The sequence below is a fragment of the Macaca thibetana genome, chromosome 7 (assembly GCF_024542745.1).
Source record: "Macaca thibetana thibetana isolate TM-01 chromosome 7, ASM2454274v1, whole genome shotgun sequence".
Classification (NCBI taxonomy): Eukaryota; Metazoa; Chordata; class Mammalia; order Primates; family Cercopithecidae; genus Macaca; species Macaca thibetana.
The window spans coordinates 134,909,987-134,925,712 of NC_065584.1; the positions used below are offsets into that span (position 1 = coordinate 134,909,987).

The following is a 15,726-nucleotide window of genomic DNA, read 5'->3' on the forward strand; positions in this document are numbered from 1 at the left end:
ACATCATAATCCTTTCCATTCACCTTCAAGATTCTAGCATGTTGCCATGAGACACTGTTACTTGGTTGTCTGAAATGTTTTAAAAAGATTAGGCTTCAGAGAATGAATTACACATATAACCTCCCTTCCTCCATCACTCAGTTTCTCTTGCGTGTGTATATATTATACACACACACACACACACACACTTACATGTGCACAAAAGATTTACCACCACTGAGTTAGTGGACACTACAGCAACCCTGCCTGCTTTGGGCACTCATTCCCCCTTACCAGCGACTACACCACACCTAGGAGCCCTGAGGGAATTTCCTCACCCTGGGGAGGGAGGACTTTCACTTCTATTCAGGAGCTACATCTATCCGGACTGAATCCCGGATCAGAAAAAAAAAAAAAAAAATTGCCATAAAAGAACATTATGGGAACAATTGATGAAATTTGAATATGGATAATATGCAGATGGTTTTTTCTATTAATGTTGAATCTTCTGAATTTGATAAAATTGTACTGTTTTTATGCAAGGGGATGCCCTTGTTCTTAGAAAATACACACTGAAGTTTTTTGGGGGACAGGGGCATGATATATGCAACCTGTTTTCAAATGGTTCAGGAAGAAACAGGAACCTGAGGACGGGAAGGAAGGGGAGTGATAAAGCATATACTATAAAGCCACATGCCAGCAGTTGGTGAATCCAAGTGAAGGCCCACTAATGAGCATTATTCTTGCAACTCTTCTGCAAGTTTAAAAAATTAAAAATAGGCCGGGCGCAGTGGCTCACGCCTGTAATCCCAGCACTTTGGGAGGCTGAGGCGGGCGGATCACGAGGTCAGGAGATCAAGACCATCCTGGCTAACACGGTGAAACCCCGTCTCCACTAAAAAATACAGAAAATTAGCCGGGCGAGGTGGCGGGCGCATGTGGTCCCAGCTACTCCGGAGGCTGAGGCAGGAGAATGGCGTGAACCCGGGAGGCGGAGCTTGCAGTGAGTCGAGATCGCGCCACTGCACTCCAGCCTGGGAGACAGAGTGATACTCAGTCTCAAAAAAAATAAATAAATAAAAATAAAAATAAAGAATACAGTAGACATATTTTTTGCTAAAATGGATTTCTCTCCAGATACATGACTGGTAAGTCAAAAAAAGCATGGTATTGAAGAATCCATAGTATGCGCCCCAACTTATGTCCAAATGGTTAAAAAAACCTACATATATTCTCAGGCTACACAAAGATATTAAGAATATTCATTCTTTGACACCTGGATAAGGAATCCTGGCAAGCAGAGGTGTCTTGTCTTGTAGGTATTTGATATTTGTGATGTATTTACAGAGGTATCTCTCGAAGTCACTTCAGTGGTGGTTCTGCAGGACTTAAATCCTGTAAACTTGCTCTGTTTGTCAGTGAGGCTCTCCCAAGTCCTTCACTTTCTCCTAATCAATAGGGTCTTTTAAAAGTTTCATTTTGTGTTTGATGCTGGTAGGTAAAAATAGAATTATTTGTCATACGTTGGTTGTCTATCTAGGAACCTTTCTAACCTGACTTACTCTTTAATTTTTTAATTTTTATTTAAATAGTGACAGGGTCTCGCTATGTTGCCCAGGCTGGTCTCAAACTCATGGGCTCAAGCAATCCTCCCACCTCACTCTCCCAAAGTGCTAAGATTACACATGTGAGCCACTACGTATGGCCTAACTTGATTTACTTAAGTCTACTTTTTACATAGGTTCTTTGGATTTTCTATAAACACATTCAAGTTGTCTGCAACAAAATCAGTTTAATTTTTTCCTAAGTCTTACTTCTTACCTTCTTTACTAGTGAGGATTGCCAGTAAAATAGTGAAAAAAGTGAATATAGTAAACTAGTGAATAGAAGTGGAGATAGCTAATTCCTTAACTCAGAGAGAAAGCTTTGGATAATTCACCATTAAGCATGATGTTTGCAGTCATAGTTTTGAAGAGTTGTAATCATGAATGGATAGATTCATGATTGTGACCAGATTTCTCTGTATTTATTGAGGTAATCATGAGATTTTCTTCCTTATTCTGTTATTGTTGTTCATTATCAATGATGGTCACATATTAAACTAATCTTCTATTCCTCAGGTATATTTTGTTTGTGATGCAGTTATTTTCATGAATTGTTGGGTTCTAGTTGTTAATCTTTTTGTTCAAGGGTTTCGTATCTATGTTCATGAATTAGATTATCTGTGTTAATGTTCTGTGCTATATAACAAACTACTAAACTTAGTTTAAAACCAGACATGGGGCTGGGTGTAGTGGCTCATGCCTGTAATCCCAGCACTTGGGGAGGCCGAGGTAGGAGGATCGCTTGAGTCCAGGAATTCAAGACCACTTTGGGCAACACAGTGAGAATATCCCTCACCCCCACCCCATTCCCCCTCCACCCCACTCCCCACCCTCCCTCTACCAATAAAAATAATAATAATTAGCTGGGCATGGTGGCATATGACTGTAGTTCCAGCTACTCAGGAGGCCAAGATGGAAGGATCACTTGAGCCCAGGAGGTCAAGTTTGCAGCGAGCTGTGATTGTGCCATTGTGCTCCAGCCTGGGTGACAGAGTGAGACCCTGTCTCAAAAAGAACCCCAAAAGCCAGGAGTGGTGGCTCATACTTGCAATCCCAGCACTGTGGGAGGCTGAGACGGACAGATCACTTGAGGCCAGGAGTTAGAGACCCGCGTGACCAACATGGCGAAACCCTGTCTCTACTGAAAATACAAAAAGAATAGCTGGGCATGGTGGGGCAGGCCTGTAATCCCAGCTACTCTGGAGGCTGAGGCACGAGAATCCCTTGAACCCGGGAGGCGGAAATCGCAGTGAGTCAAGATCACGCCACTGCCCTCTAGCTTTGAGACAGAACAAGACTCTGTCTCAAAACAAAACAAAACAAAAAACACAAAAAGGAAAACCAGATATGGTTTAGCTGAGATCTCATATTGCATTTAGTTGTCATTGTCTCTTTTAGGCTCCTTCAACCTGAAACGGTTCTATGTATTTCCTTGATTTTAATGAACTTGACTTTGACTGACCAATTATTGTGAAGAATATCCCTTAATTTCTATTCAGAAGCTACATCTATCCGGACTGAATCCTGGATCAGAAAAAAACAAAATCGCCATAAAAGAACATTATGGGAACAATGTTGTCTGATGTTTCCTCATGATTAGATTCACATTATGCATTTTTATGAAGAATATCACTGAAGTGAAGCTGTGTTCATATTGCATTTGTATCAAATGTTATACAATTTTGATTTGTCCCAGCACTGGTTATGTGAACTGTGATTAACTGTGATAACTTGAATGAAGTGGGGTCTCCCAGGTTTCTCCAATGTAGTTTTTCCTTTTGTAATCATCAGGAAGCATTTTGCAGGGAGGACTTTGAGACTGTTCCTCATCAAACTTTCATACACTAGTTTTAGCAATTGATGTTTCTTGGCTGGATTAATTTTTGCTATGGTGATTGCCAAGTGGTGATTTTCTAATATCATTATTCTGACTCATTCATCTGTTGGTACTCTACTATAAAGAGAAGTTTCTCTTTTTTTTCTTTTGAGACAGGGTCTCACTGTCCCCCAGGCTGGAGTGCAGTGGCACAATCTCAGCTCCCTGCAACCTCCACTTCCCAGGCTTAAGCGATTCTCCAGCTTCAGCCTCCTGTGTAGCTGGGACTACAGGCGCGTGTCACCAATGCCTGGATAATTTTTGTATTTTTTGTAGAGACAGGGTTTCGCCATGTTGCCCATACTGGTCTTGAACTCCTGAGCTCGAAGCGATCCACCTTGGCCTCCCACAGTGTTGGGATTACAGGCGTGAGCCACCGCACCTGGCTATGTCTCTGTTTATTCTTTTATTTTAATCAGCATGGACTCACAAATTACTGTTTTGTTCAATGGATTACATCTGATATTTTATTTATTTATTTTTAAATTATACTCTAAGTTCTGGGATACAGGTACAGAACGTGCAGGTTACATAGGTATACATATGCCATGGTGATTTGCTGCACCCATCAACCTGTCATCTACTTTAGCTATTTCTCCTAATGCTATCCTTCCTCTAGCCACCCACTCCCTGACAGGCCTTGGTGTGTGATGATCCCCTCCCTGTGTCCACGTGTTCTCATTACTCAACTCCTGCTTATGAGAACATGTGGTGTTTGGTTTTTTGTTCTTGTGTTAGTTTGCTGAGAATGATGGTTTCCAGCTTCATCCACGTCCCTGCAAAGGACATGAACTCATCCTTTTTTATGGGTGCACATCTGATATTTTCTTTCCTCCTTTTTTTTTTTTTGAGACAGGGTGTCGCTCTGTTGCTCACTGGAGTGCAGTGGCGTGATCTTGGCTCACTGCAGCCTCAACTTCTTGGGCTCAAGCAATCCTTCTGCCTCAGCCTCCTGAGTAGCTGGGACTACATCACATGCCACTATACCCAGCTATTTTTAAATTTTGTTGTAGAGATGGGGGTTTCACTATGTTGCCCAGGCTGGTCTTGAGCTCTTGGTCTCAAGCTCAACCACTTTGCCCTCTTAAAGTACTGGGATTACAGGTGTGAGCCACTGCGCCTGGCCATGACTTTTTTTAGATGTTCAAATTGTCTCAAGATGAGCCTGCAGGAAGCCCTTCAGGGTGTCTTCTGTATCCATTTGACATGTCCTCATTGTTCTTTGAGCACTTCCTTTTTTTGGCACAGCAAGATCTTCCAGAGTACCATTCCTGCCCCAATCCTGAAGTCAGGTGTTTCTCCGAGCCCTGGTTCCTTTCAGTGAAGAATAGTATTTAGAAACCAAGATCTGGGAGCTGGGTATAGTCATGTTATTACAGCGTTGCTGCTTCCAGGTCCTCATGCATACATACATCCACATCCATAGGTATATCTCTCCACACTTTTTTTTTTCAGTATTACTACCATACTGAATATATCTTGATATTTTGGGAACCACGAATTCATGCCAGTAATTCCAATTCCAAACCTATAATTCAGGATTTATTCTAGTTTCCTCCCTTTTACATATTTACAACCCCATCTCCAACAGAGAGGCACCTCCCATTGTCCTCAATCTATTTCCTTATTTGATCAACCCCTCTGCATATAACTAATCTCCTGTCGCTGCGGACATCAACCCCACTCCCCTCTTTACACAACACACAAGCATTATCCTCACCCTGCTTTGCTGATACGCCCCACCAGGTCACTGTTGCCTCCCACCATGAACACCTATGACTGGTCTGAAACCTAGTGGATTTTAGACTAACTTACGAATGAATGAAGATGAAAGGGACCTGGGGCCTGGTCTTCCTGTTAGTGTGGGTGCGTGTGTTTGAGACAGCATCTTGCCATGTTGCTTGGGCACCTCCTGAATTCCCAGGCTCAAATTATCCTACTGCCTCAGCCTCCCAAGTAGCTGGGATTACAGGCGTGAGCCACCACACCTGGCCCTAGTGGATTACTTTGTAAAAATCCTCTCCTTCCCTTCAAACTTTATTTCCTTCTAATGGCCAAGAAGTTGTGTTTGTTTTTATAATTCTGTTTATTTCCTTTAAATATTAAAAAAAAAAAAAAGGTAACCTGTCACTTTAATCTATTTGGGTCTAAGGTTTGAATAGCAAAGAATACTGTATTATCCCAACCTATTTGGTTTCTATACTCTGGATGCCGTGAGTTTGTGTGAAAATGTACATTAATCTATGTAGTTCCTGAGCTCACAGTGCAAGTAAGGATAGCAAGGGTTACCCACATTTAGAATTACCTTTCAATGTCAAAAACACCCATAATTTCTCCCAAATAGAAATGAAACCTTTAGTGTGCTTTTACTATCTTTCCCTGAATCACTTTCAATATTTCAAAAAATTTTATTCTAGTTTACATTTTTCAAAAAACATTTGTGACCAGGTGCAGTGGCTCGCACTGGTAATCCCAGCACTTTTGTGAGGCTGAGGCACTGAGGATTGCTTGCAGTCGGTTCAAGACCAGGATGGGTAACACAGCGACACCTCATCTCTAAAATAACAAAACAAAACAAAAAAAAAAAATTGTCAGTAAGCATTTAAATTTGTGTTTCATACACCATTGTTTACTTCCGTGCCTTTTTTTTCCCCTTGTGTCTTCCTATTTATCTTTCTTTGAAGATATCCTTAACATTTTCCAAAAAGCATGGGTAGTAGACTTTCTGGGAATGCCATCACATGACTGGATTCAACTTCCTCCCTCTTTCCCCTCCGAATATTGCTTTGCTGCCTCTTACATACAGGACATAAGAACTTTTTTTTTTTTTTTTTTTTTTTTTTTTTTTTAAAGACAGGGTCTCACTCTGTTGCCCGGGTGGGGTGCAAGGGCACAAACACAGCTTACTGCAAACTCTGCCTCCCAGGCTCAAGCAATCCTCCTACCTCAGGTTCCAGAGTAGCTGGGACTACAGGTGCATGCCACCATGCCTGGCTTTTTTTTTTTTTGGTAGAGACAAGGTGTCACTATGTTGCCCAGGATGGTCTCGAACTCCTGGGCTTACGCAAACCTCCCACCTCAGCCTCCCAAAGTGCTGGAATTACAGGTGTGAGCCACCGCGCCTGGCCTACTATGTGAGAATTTTGATGTCAATCTGTTCCCTGTAAATTTTTTCTTTCTTTACTTGCAGAATCACAAAATGTGGCATTTAGTGGGTTATTTCCTTCCTTCTAGCGTTTTTATTCTAGGACTTCTATTAAACAGTTATTGTGGCCAGTCATGGTGGTTCATGCCTGTAATCTCAACATTCTGGGAGGCCAAGTTGGGTATATCACTTGAGCCCAGAAGTTTGAGACCAGCTTGGGCAACTTAATGAAACCCCATCACTACAGAAAAATAGAAAAATATCAGCTGGGTGTGGTGGTGGGCGCCTGTGGTCCCAGCTATTTGGGAGGCTGAAGTGGGAGGATCGCTTGAGCCTGGGACGTGGAGGTTGCAGTGAGCCAAGATCACATCACTGCACTCCAGCCTGGGCGAGAGTGAGACCCTGTCTCAAAATAAAACAAAAACCCCCAAAACACAAAATGCTATGGTATCTCATTTATTAATCCAGAAAACGTGCATTTACTTTATGCCACTCATCATGCTATGTGTGTAATACTGAATAAAATACAAGTATTCACTCTCATATAGCTTACAAACTATTGACAACTTACTGACAACTTGGATTATTCTCTGTACTTCCAACTCTTCCCACGTTTTCTATCATTATTATTATTTTTTTAACTTTTTTGTTGAGATGAGGTCTCAATATGTTGCCCAGGCTGATCTGGAACTCCTGGTCTCAAGCGATCCTCCAGCCTCAGTCTCCCTAAATGCTGGGGTTAAAGGCATAAGCCCACACGACTGGCCTCATTAGTCTTCTTACATATGCATTTGTATGTAGTTGAACACTTGTATGATTACTTTAGCTTTACATTTGGTGCTTGTGGCCACTTTTTATTAATACCTTGTACCATCCTGCCCCAACTTTCAGCCTTTTTCCCCTAATCTCATTCTTAAAGAGTAACTTAAAAGTGCCTGTTTCCAAACTTTGAGATGGGTTAGACTTATGCACTCTGATGCACATTACACACATTTACAAAGATCTTAAGTGTATGGTCATACTTTAATTAGAGTACTAATGGAAGAAGCTACAACATAAATTCCTTCATAGAAAAAAAAATTACTCTCAGAATGTTTTCTATTTCCCATCATGTCCTCCTGTCCTCATTGGAATTCCCGAATTAAAAAAGCAGCAAGGAGGGACCCAATACCTGAGACCTCCATGTGCCAATATTTAACTCATTCCGCTTTCACACCATCACCATTAAGTACTGTCAGAAAGGGTTGCTCAGTAAGTCAGTCACTCATGGAATAAGTGGCAGGGTAAGAATGACAGTCCAAGTCTATTTAGATCCATTTTGCACTGCAGTGTTATTATAATGCAGTAGCTACAGAATTGAAAGACCCTTAATGTCAGTACTTCATTCTTTTTTGTTAAACAATATTCCATTGGATGGATATATACATATCCAATGTATACATGAAGAAATAACTATTCAGACCTCAGGCCATTTTAAAATTAGGTTGTCTTTTTTTTTTTTTTTTGAGATGGAGTCTGCAATTCTCCTGCCTCAGCCTCCCAAGTGGCTGGGATTACAGGCATGAGCCATCACACCCAGCTAATTTTGTATTTTTAGTAGAGATGGGGTTTCACCATGTTGTTCAGACTGGTCCCAAATTCCTGACGTCAAGTGATCCACCCACCTCTGCCTCCCGAAGTGCTGCGATTACAGGCACGAGCCACTGCATCTGACCTCTTATTTCAATTTTATTGATTGCTGTGTCTATCATAGTATCACACTGTCTTGATTATTGTAGTTCTTTATGGGAAGGAGTATTTTAATAGCCTTTTAGATAACTGCGGATATTCTTGAGGATGAGGACACAAAAATTGGATGAGTAGTAGTTTCCTAAAGGTTAACTATAATGTAGACTCTGAAACCTCATAAACAAACCTTTTCTACTATGTTAGAGCTTTCACTTATGCATTATTTTGTAATACTATGCATTGGTCATTCCGAGAATACTGGTTTAGTTATGCAGATCTTCGAAACACTGACACATCTCATTATACACTAATCATTTTTGGCCTGGCATGGTGGCTCATGCTTGTAATTCCAGCATTTTGGGAAGCCGAGGCAGGCGGATCACCTGAGGTCAGGAGTTCATGACCAGCCTGGCCAACATGGTGAAACCCCGTCTCTACTAAAAGCACAAAAATTAGCTGGGCATGGCAGCTTATGCCTGCAATCCCAGCTACTTGGGAGGCTGAGGCAGGAGAATCACTGGAACCTGGGAGGCGGGGGTTGCAGTGAGTGGAGATCACGCTACTGTACTCCAGCCTTGGCATCAAGAGCAAAGATCCGTATCAAAAAAATTTTTTTTTTTTTTTTTTTTTTTTTAAATATCAACACTACTGATTTCATTAGGAAAGTATTAGGAAGCTATGGTGCTACTGGTGTTAAAGGCAAGTTTTCCAAAATTCTAATTTTCACTTGATTCATGGTAAGGTTCTGGCAGTTTTACCCATCACTGCTTTTACTCCATCAATACAACTCTCAATATAGTGAAAAAGGCGAACAATATCTTAGTATTATAAGAAGTTTTGACCTTATCTTACGTACCCCTTGACATTGTCCCGGGGAGACCCTCAGGGGTCTGTGACCCACCATGAGCACCGCTGACCTAATTAATAACAGACCCAGGCAATGACCATCAAAAAGACAAGCAGGCATGTGTTTCCCAACAGAATTATATACCCCCACCAATGAAGCATTCTTACCAAAAATTCAGTACTGAATCTATCAGGCCTTTAGATCTAACTAACAACTAGTTTATGACACATGCAGGAAACAATCAGCAAAATCTCAAATGTAGTAAACTTTACAGGACAAGTAAGTTGGTTCTTCAAAACATAAGCTGGGGGCAAAGATGAGACAGAAAACCTACACACTAAGAGACTTTATAAACAAGCGATTGTTGGCCGGGTGCAATGGCTCGTGCCTAAAATCCCAGCACTTTGGGAGGCGAAGGCGGAGGCAGGCGGATCACTTGAGGTCAGGAGTCAGAGACCAGCCTGGCCAACATGGTGAAACCTCGTCTCTACTAAAAATACAAAAATTAGCTTGGTGTGGCAGCATGTGCCTGTAGTCCCAGCTACTTGGGAGGCTAAGTCAGGAGAACCACTTGAATCCGGGAAGTGAAGGTTATCACTCCACTGTACTTCAGCTTGGGCAACAGAGCAAGACTCTCCAATAAAAAAACAAAACGAGCCAGCAACTGCAATGTATGGACGTTCTGTGTCCTAATACAAATTACTTAAAACAAATTTTTTTAGAACAATGATTAGGGCCGGGCGCGGTGGCTCAAGCCTGTAATCCCAGCACTTTGGGAGGCCGAGACGGGTGGATCACAAGGTCAGGAGATCGAGACCATCCTGGCTAACCCGGTGAAACCCCATCTCTACTAAAAAATACAAAAAACTAGCCGGGCGAGGTGGCGGGCGCCTGTAGTCCCAGCTACTCAGGAGGCTGAGGCAGGAGAATGGCGTGAACCCGGGAGGCGGAGCTTGCAGTGAGCTGAGATCCGGCCACTGCACTCCAGCCTGGGTGACAGAGCGAGACTCCGTCTCAAAAAAACAAAAAAAAAAAGAACGATTATATGTTCGACAATAGTTTTGGTTAAACTTTCAGGTGTAATAATGTTAAATTTCTTCATATTTAAGAAACGTATACTGACACTTATAATTACAATGAAAGAAAAATTCTGCAATGCAGGATTACACAGAAATTCCAAGGGAAATACAAGGAGAGAGCCTAATGTTGGTTTGGACAGCACATGAAGAAAGTGCTCTGTTCATTGGTGTTATCTACTGTTAGCCTGAAGTGTGTGCTTTTTCTGAAGAACAATGTGGAATCATGGGCCCCAGGAACGGAACTCTGCTTTAAGGAGTTTCCAAAGAAGTCAGAAAAAGAAAATCATATTCTAGAGAGGACCAGAGCCTCAGCCTGGAATTTTCTTGAGAAAAAGCTCACAGATTATTTGGAACCTTTAAATACAGATGCCTTGCTGACACCCAGCTAGGAAGCAATAAGATCAGATATGCTAAATAAGGAGACATTCAAAAACCCCTGTTGTGTAGACCCATCATTTTCTGTAAATAATTACTTGATCTTTCTTTCAAGTGATAAATAGCCATTTGTTGAGTATTCTTGCTTTGACTGTCTACTTAAGCATATAAGACTACAACATTATGACCTATCTTTTCAAGAGGAAGTCTGGTATGGAAGAACACTTTGTCATTCAGACTTTTTTTCTTATAGTGTGCCCATCACAAACCAGGCAGCAAGCAAGGTATTGGGTGCTCCTCATCCGGTGAAGTCTCGAGGGTCCCTTCCCTCTGTGAAGCATATAATCTAGTGGGGTAGGCTGCTAGCTACTAACCATGAAAGCAACATAGTCTGACTTGAGAGTGGGGAAAGTGGAACAAGGGAGTAATTTTTATATTTTTCTTCATATTTAAAAACATTTTCTAAACAATCCAATATAATCTTTTCTATAATTTCCAATACAATCAACATGTATTACTTGTAAAATAATGGCATACATATATCGACACACTGAAGAAGGTATACTATTAGAAAACTTTTGCAGAAAATAATTCCACATTTTTTTTTTTTTTTGAGATGGAGCTTTGCTCTGTCACCCAGGCTAGAGTGCAGTGGCAGCGATCTCTGCTAACTGCAACCTCTGCCTCCTGGGTTCAAGCAATTCTCCTGCCTCAGCCTCTTGAGTAGCTGGGACTACAGGCATGTGCCACCAACCACAGATAATTTTTTATTTTTAGTAGAGATGGGGTTTCACCATGTTGGCCAGGCTGGTCTCAAACTCCTGACCTCAGATGATTCCTTGGCCTCCCAAAGTGTTGGGATTACAGGCGTGAGCCATTGCACCTGGCCGAGAACTCCACATTTTAAGACTATGGTAAAAGAGTTTTATTCTCTTCAGTAAGATGAGGTTGAGAATAAAAAATTAGAGATTAAGCAAACGACACTTTTACATCACAGGGTAATAATAATAAACTTCAATAATCTAAAAACAAGTACTTATTGGGGATGAAAAATGTGGTTTACAAGTAAACTGTTACTTTCTAGACTTAACCCAAGAAGTTAATGGAGTAGGTGTGTTTCAGTAAGTAACAGGAAATGGTACAGAAACCACCAATGGTCATCATGATTGAGTCAATATAGCACATAATTTACAGCACAGATGAGGCTGGGTGCAGCAAGTTCATGCCTGCAATTCCAGCACTTTGGGAAGCTCAGGTGAGAGGATCACTTGAGCCCAGGAATTTGAGACCAGCCTGGGCAACACAGCAAGACCCCATCTCTACAAAATACATATTTAAAATTAGCTGGGTGTTGACCAGGTATGGTGGCTCAAGCCTATAATCTCAGCATTTGGGCAGCCGGGGGAGGCAGATCACTTGAGGTCAGGAGTTTGAGACCAGCCTGGCCAACAAGATAAAACCTTGTCTCTACTGAAAATACAAAAATTAGCCAGGCATTATGGTAGGTACCTGTAATCTCAGCTACTTGGGAGGCTGAGGCATGACAATTGCTTGAACCAGGGAGGTGGAGGTTGCAGTGAGCCAAGATTATGCCACTGTCTGGCCTGGGCAACAGAGTGAGACTCCAACTCATAGAACAAAATAAATAAATAAATACATAAATTAATTAATTAATTAAAATTAGCTACGTGTGGTGGTACATGCCTGTGGTCCCACCTAATCAAGCGGCAGTGGCAGGAGGATCGCTTGAGCCCAGGAGTTTATGGCTGCAGTGAGCTGTGATCACGCTACTACACTCCAGCCTGGGCAACAGAGCAAGAGCTTGTCTCTATTTTTTTTTTGAGACAGGATCTCACTCTGTTGCCCAGGTTGGAAAGCAGTGGCATGATTTCAGCTCACTGCTGCCTCCATCTCCTAGGCTCAAGTGATCCTCCTACCTCAGTCTCCCAAGTAGCTGGAACTATATACAGGTGCATACCACCACATCCAGCTTTTTTTTTTTTGATGGAGTCGCACACTGTTGCCCAGGCTGGAGTGCAATGGCATGATCTCGGCTCACTGCAACCTCCTCCTCCCGGGTTCAAGTGATTCTCCTGCCCCAGCCTCCCAAGTAGCTGGGATTACAGGCACTTGATGCCACGCCCAGCTAATTTTTTGTATTTTTAGTAGAGACGGGGTTTCACTATGTTGGTCAGGCTGCTCTCAAACTCCTGACCTTGTGATCCGCCCACCTTGGCCTCCCAAAGTGCCGGGATTACAGGCGTGAGCCACCGCACCAGCCTGATTTTCGTATTTTTAAAGTAGAGATAGGATTTTGCCATGTTGCCCAGGCTGGTCTCAAACTCCTGAGCCCAAGTGATCCACCTGCCTTGGCCTCCTGAAGTGCTGGGATTACAGGCGTGAACCACCATGCCCCACCGAGACAAACAAAACAAAACAAAAACAGTATAGATGAAAGGCAGCCAGCGTGGGTTCAAATCCTATCATTGCTACTTATTAAATAAATGTAAGAATCTTAGGAATGTTACTTTACCTCTCTAACACCTTGATTTACAAATCTGCAAAACAGGATAATAACACCTATTTCTTTATAACATTGTTATAAGGATTAAATAGGTTAATATATGTGAAATACTTAGAGTAATGTCTGGCATGTAGTAGGCACTAAGTAAGTGTTAGCAGCCGGGTGCAGTGGTAAGAAAAAGTGTAGCTACTATTATAATCCTGTGAAAATAAAATCAATAGACAGCCCATATTGCCCTTTTTTGGCCTAACAAAAAACAGATTTCTAAGAAGACAGTAAGAAATGAGTATTAATTTAAACATTGTACAAGATAGGATATCAAAAGCATAGGTATATAAATGGTTCATTTAAAAAAACTGATACTCAAATTGATACCCTGAAAATGTCAGATTTTTCAGAATGATTAAACTCACTAAACATCTGTAAACAATAATAAATTTATTTCATTTCTTTTAAAGATTTAATGATATACAAAATGTATATAATATCTTTAGTAATACACTTTTTTTCTCCCCACCCCCAATCAATATTAAACACTATTTAAACAGCTTATCATCTCTTGCCTTGTCTGTATCTATGAGATACACTACTGAGTACAAATAAGCTTTATACTGCTCCCTTCCAAATAAAAATTAAAATTAGTACCAAGGAAACAAAAAGAAAAAAAAAGGAAAAAAAATTAAAGCATAAAACTTGGATGAAAAGCTTTTCTTGTTATTGTTGAATATTCAACAATATCTGGGGTTGTTAAATTACCTTTTATTGGCATAAGGTTGCACTGCAATCTGCCAGTATCACATAATGATAATCCAACTGAATTAATTTCTTAAGTACCACAAACAAGCATTCATGTTCAAATGTTCCAACACAATTTTAAATATATGCAAGAGTTCATGTTTACATTCTGATTTGATATAACAATCAATAAAATCTTTGGAGAAGTAAGTTCTGTGTTGTCACTATTGATATAAATAGAGAAAAAGTACTTTAACTTTCCTCACAAGGTAACTTCCCTTGATGAGTGAGTTAGATTTCTCCTTTTATAATTTAGGTTATATATCTGTTTACCATGGCTTTCTTCTACTTAACAGTGACTTGATAAAACAATGTTTAAAAAACCCAATTAACACTTTCACACAATTTGGGTTCTATTTAACAAAAAACTGGCTCTACCTTTAAATATGGAGCCTAACCCTGATTCATAAATACCGTCCCTCTTGAAAATGGTCTTTAGTTCAGGCTTCTTATACCTCTGTGAACCTAGAATTAGAACAAGTCATTTCACTTCCCGTGCCCAGTAAGCATCTAGCTGGGAACCAGTGACATCATCACTGAACGCACTAAATACACTGAGGAAAATCTTGACTGCCATTTAACCAAAAGGCTGAGTGATTTCTTCATTTCCCTACTTGAATGGCAACAAACCAGCTGCCAATAAAATCTGCATGGACATCTACCTTTGGTTAATGGTATTGTACCACACAAGAGAGAGCATCACCCTCATCAGAACAAAGTCAAATGAGATACTCTGCTATATAAAGAGCCCTTTAAAAAGTTATAAATACTAATTATCAATTACCTTTAAAATTTCTCAGCTGCCAGCTCTATCCTATAGGGAATTTCTGACTGATTAGTTTAATCAGGTCAAAAGAATATTGACCTTTTAACAGTGCTGGAGTCAGCAAATTCAACTTGCATACACCTTTCTATATTACCAAACAATTTCCTCCTGAGGGAAAAGTGACACAGTAACATTTCTATGAGGTGCAGGCAAAACCAATGATTCAGTAATATTAATATTATAACATCAGACGAACAGAATTAGTTGATTCTGATTCTTTGGTGGAATTTCCAGGCTGAAGATTCAAATCTGAAGGCTCATCCTGAGGAAATATAATTTTATCAGGCGTATAATCATTCCTCTTCAGATCTACATTGAACACCCACAATAATTAAAAAAAAAAAAAAAAGAGAGAGAGAAAAGAAAAAAGTTAGTATTTCTTAGAGAATTAGGAACATTTTTTTTTCTTTTCTTTTTGAGATGGAGTTTTGCTCTTGTTGCCCAAGTTGGAGTACAATGGTGCGATCTCAGCTCACTGCAACCCCCACCTCCCAGGTTCAAGCGATTCTCCTACCTCAGCCTCCCGAATAGCTGGGATTACAGGCATGCACCACCATGCCCGGCTAATTTTTTGTATTTTTAGTAGAGACAGGGTTTTGCCATGTTGGTCAGGCTGGTCTCGAACTCCCGTCCTCAGGTGATCCACCTGCCTCGGCCTTCCAAAGTGCTGGGATTATAGGTGTGAGCCACCGTGCCCGGCTGAATTAGGAATATTTTCTAATCAATTTTTCTCCAAACATGTCAGACTTGTTTTCCATCAGGCTGTTATAAATTCAGTAGTCACCAAATTTATACACATAAAAATGAAGTCATTCATTCATTCAACAAATAATTACATATTGACCATAAGTCAGAAACTCATGTAGGCGTGGGAATGTAGCAGTGAACAAATCAGACAAGGTCCCTGACTTCAGTGAGTTTATATTCTAGTGGGTGACAAAAAAATAA

The 15,726-nt window shown here is 40.8% G+C and overlaps 1 protein-coding gene across 3 annotated transcripts in view; it reads right to left on the reverse strand.

Moving 5' to 3' along the window:
- Positions 1-13,575: 13,575 nt before the first annotated feature.
- Positions 13,576-15,726, reverse strand: part of TRPM7 (transient receptor potential cation channel subfamily M member 7) — a 120,837-nt gene continuing 118,686 nt past the window's right edge. For all 3 annotated transcript variants that reach the window (XM_050797103.1, XM_050797105.1, XM_050797104.1), the window contains one exon: positions 13,576-15,087. In XM_050797103.1, coding sequence (XP_050653060.1) covers positions 14,957-15,087 — 131 coding nt within the window. In that variant the 3' untranslated portion in view covers positions 13,576-14,956. The remainder of the gene's footprint in view (positions 15,088-15,726) is intronic.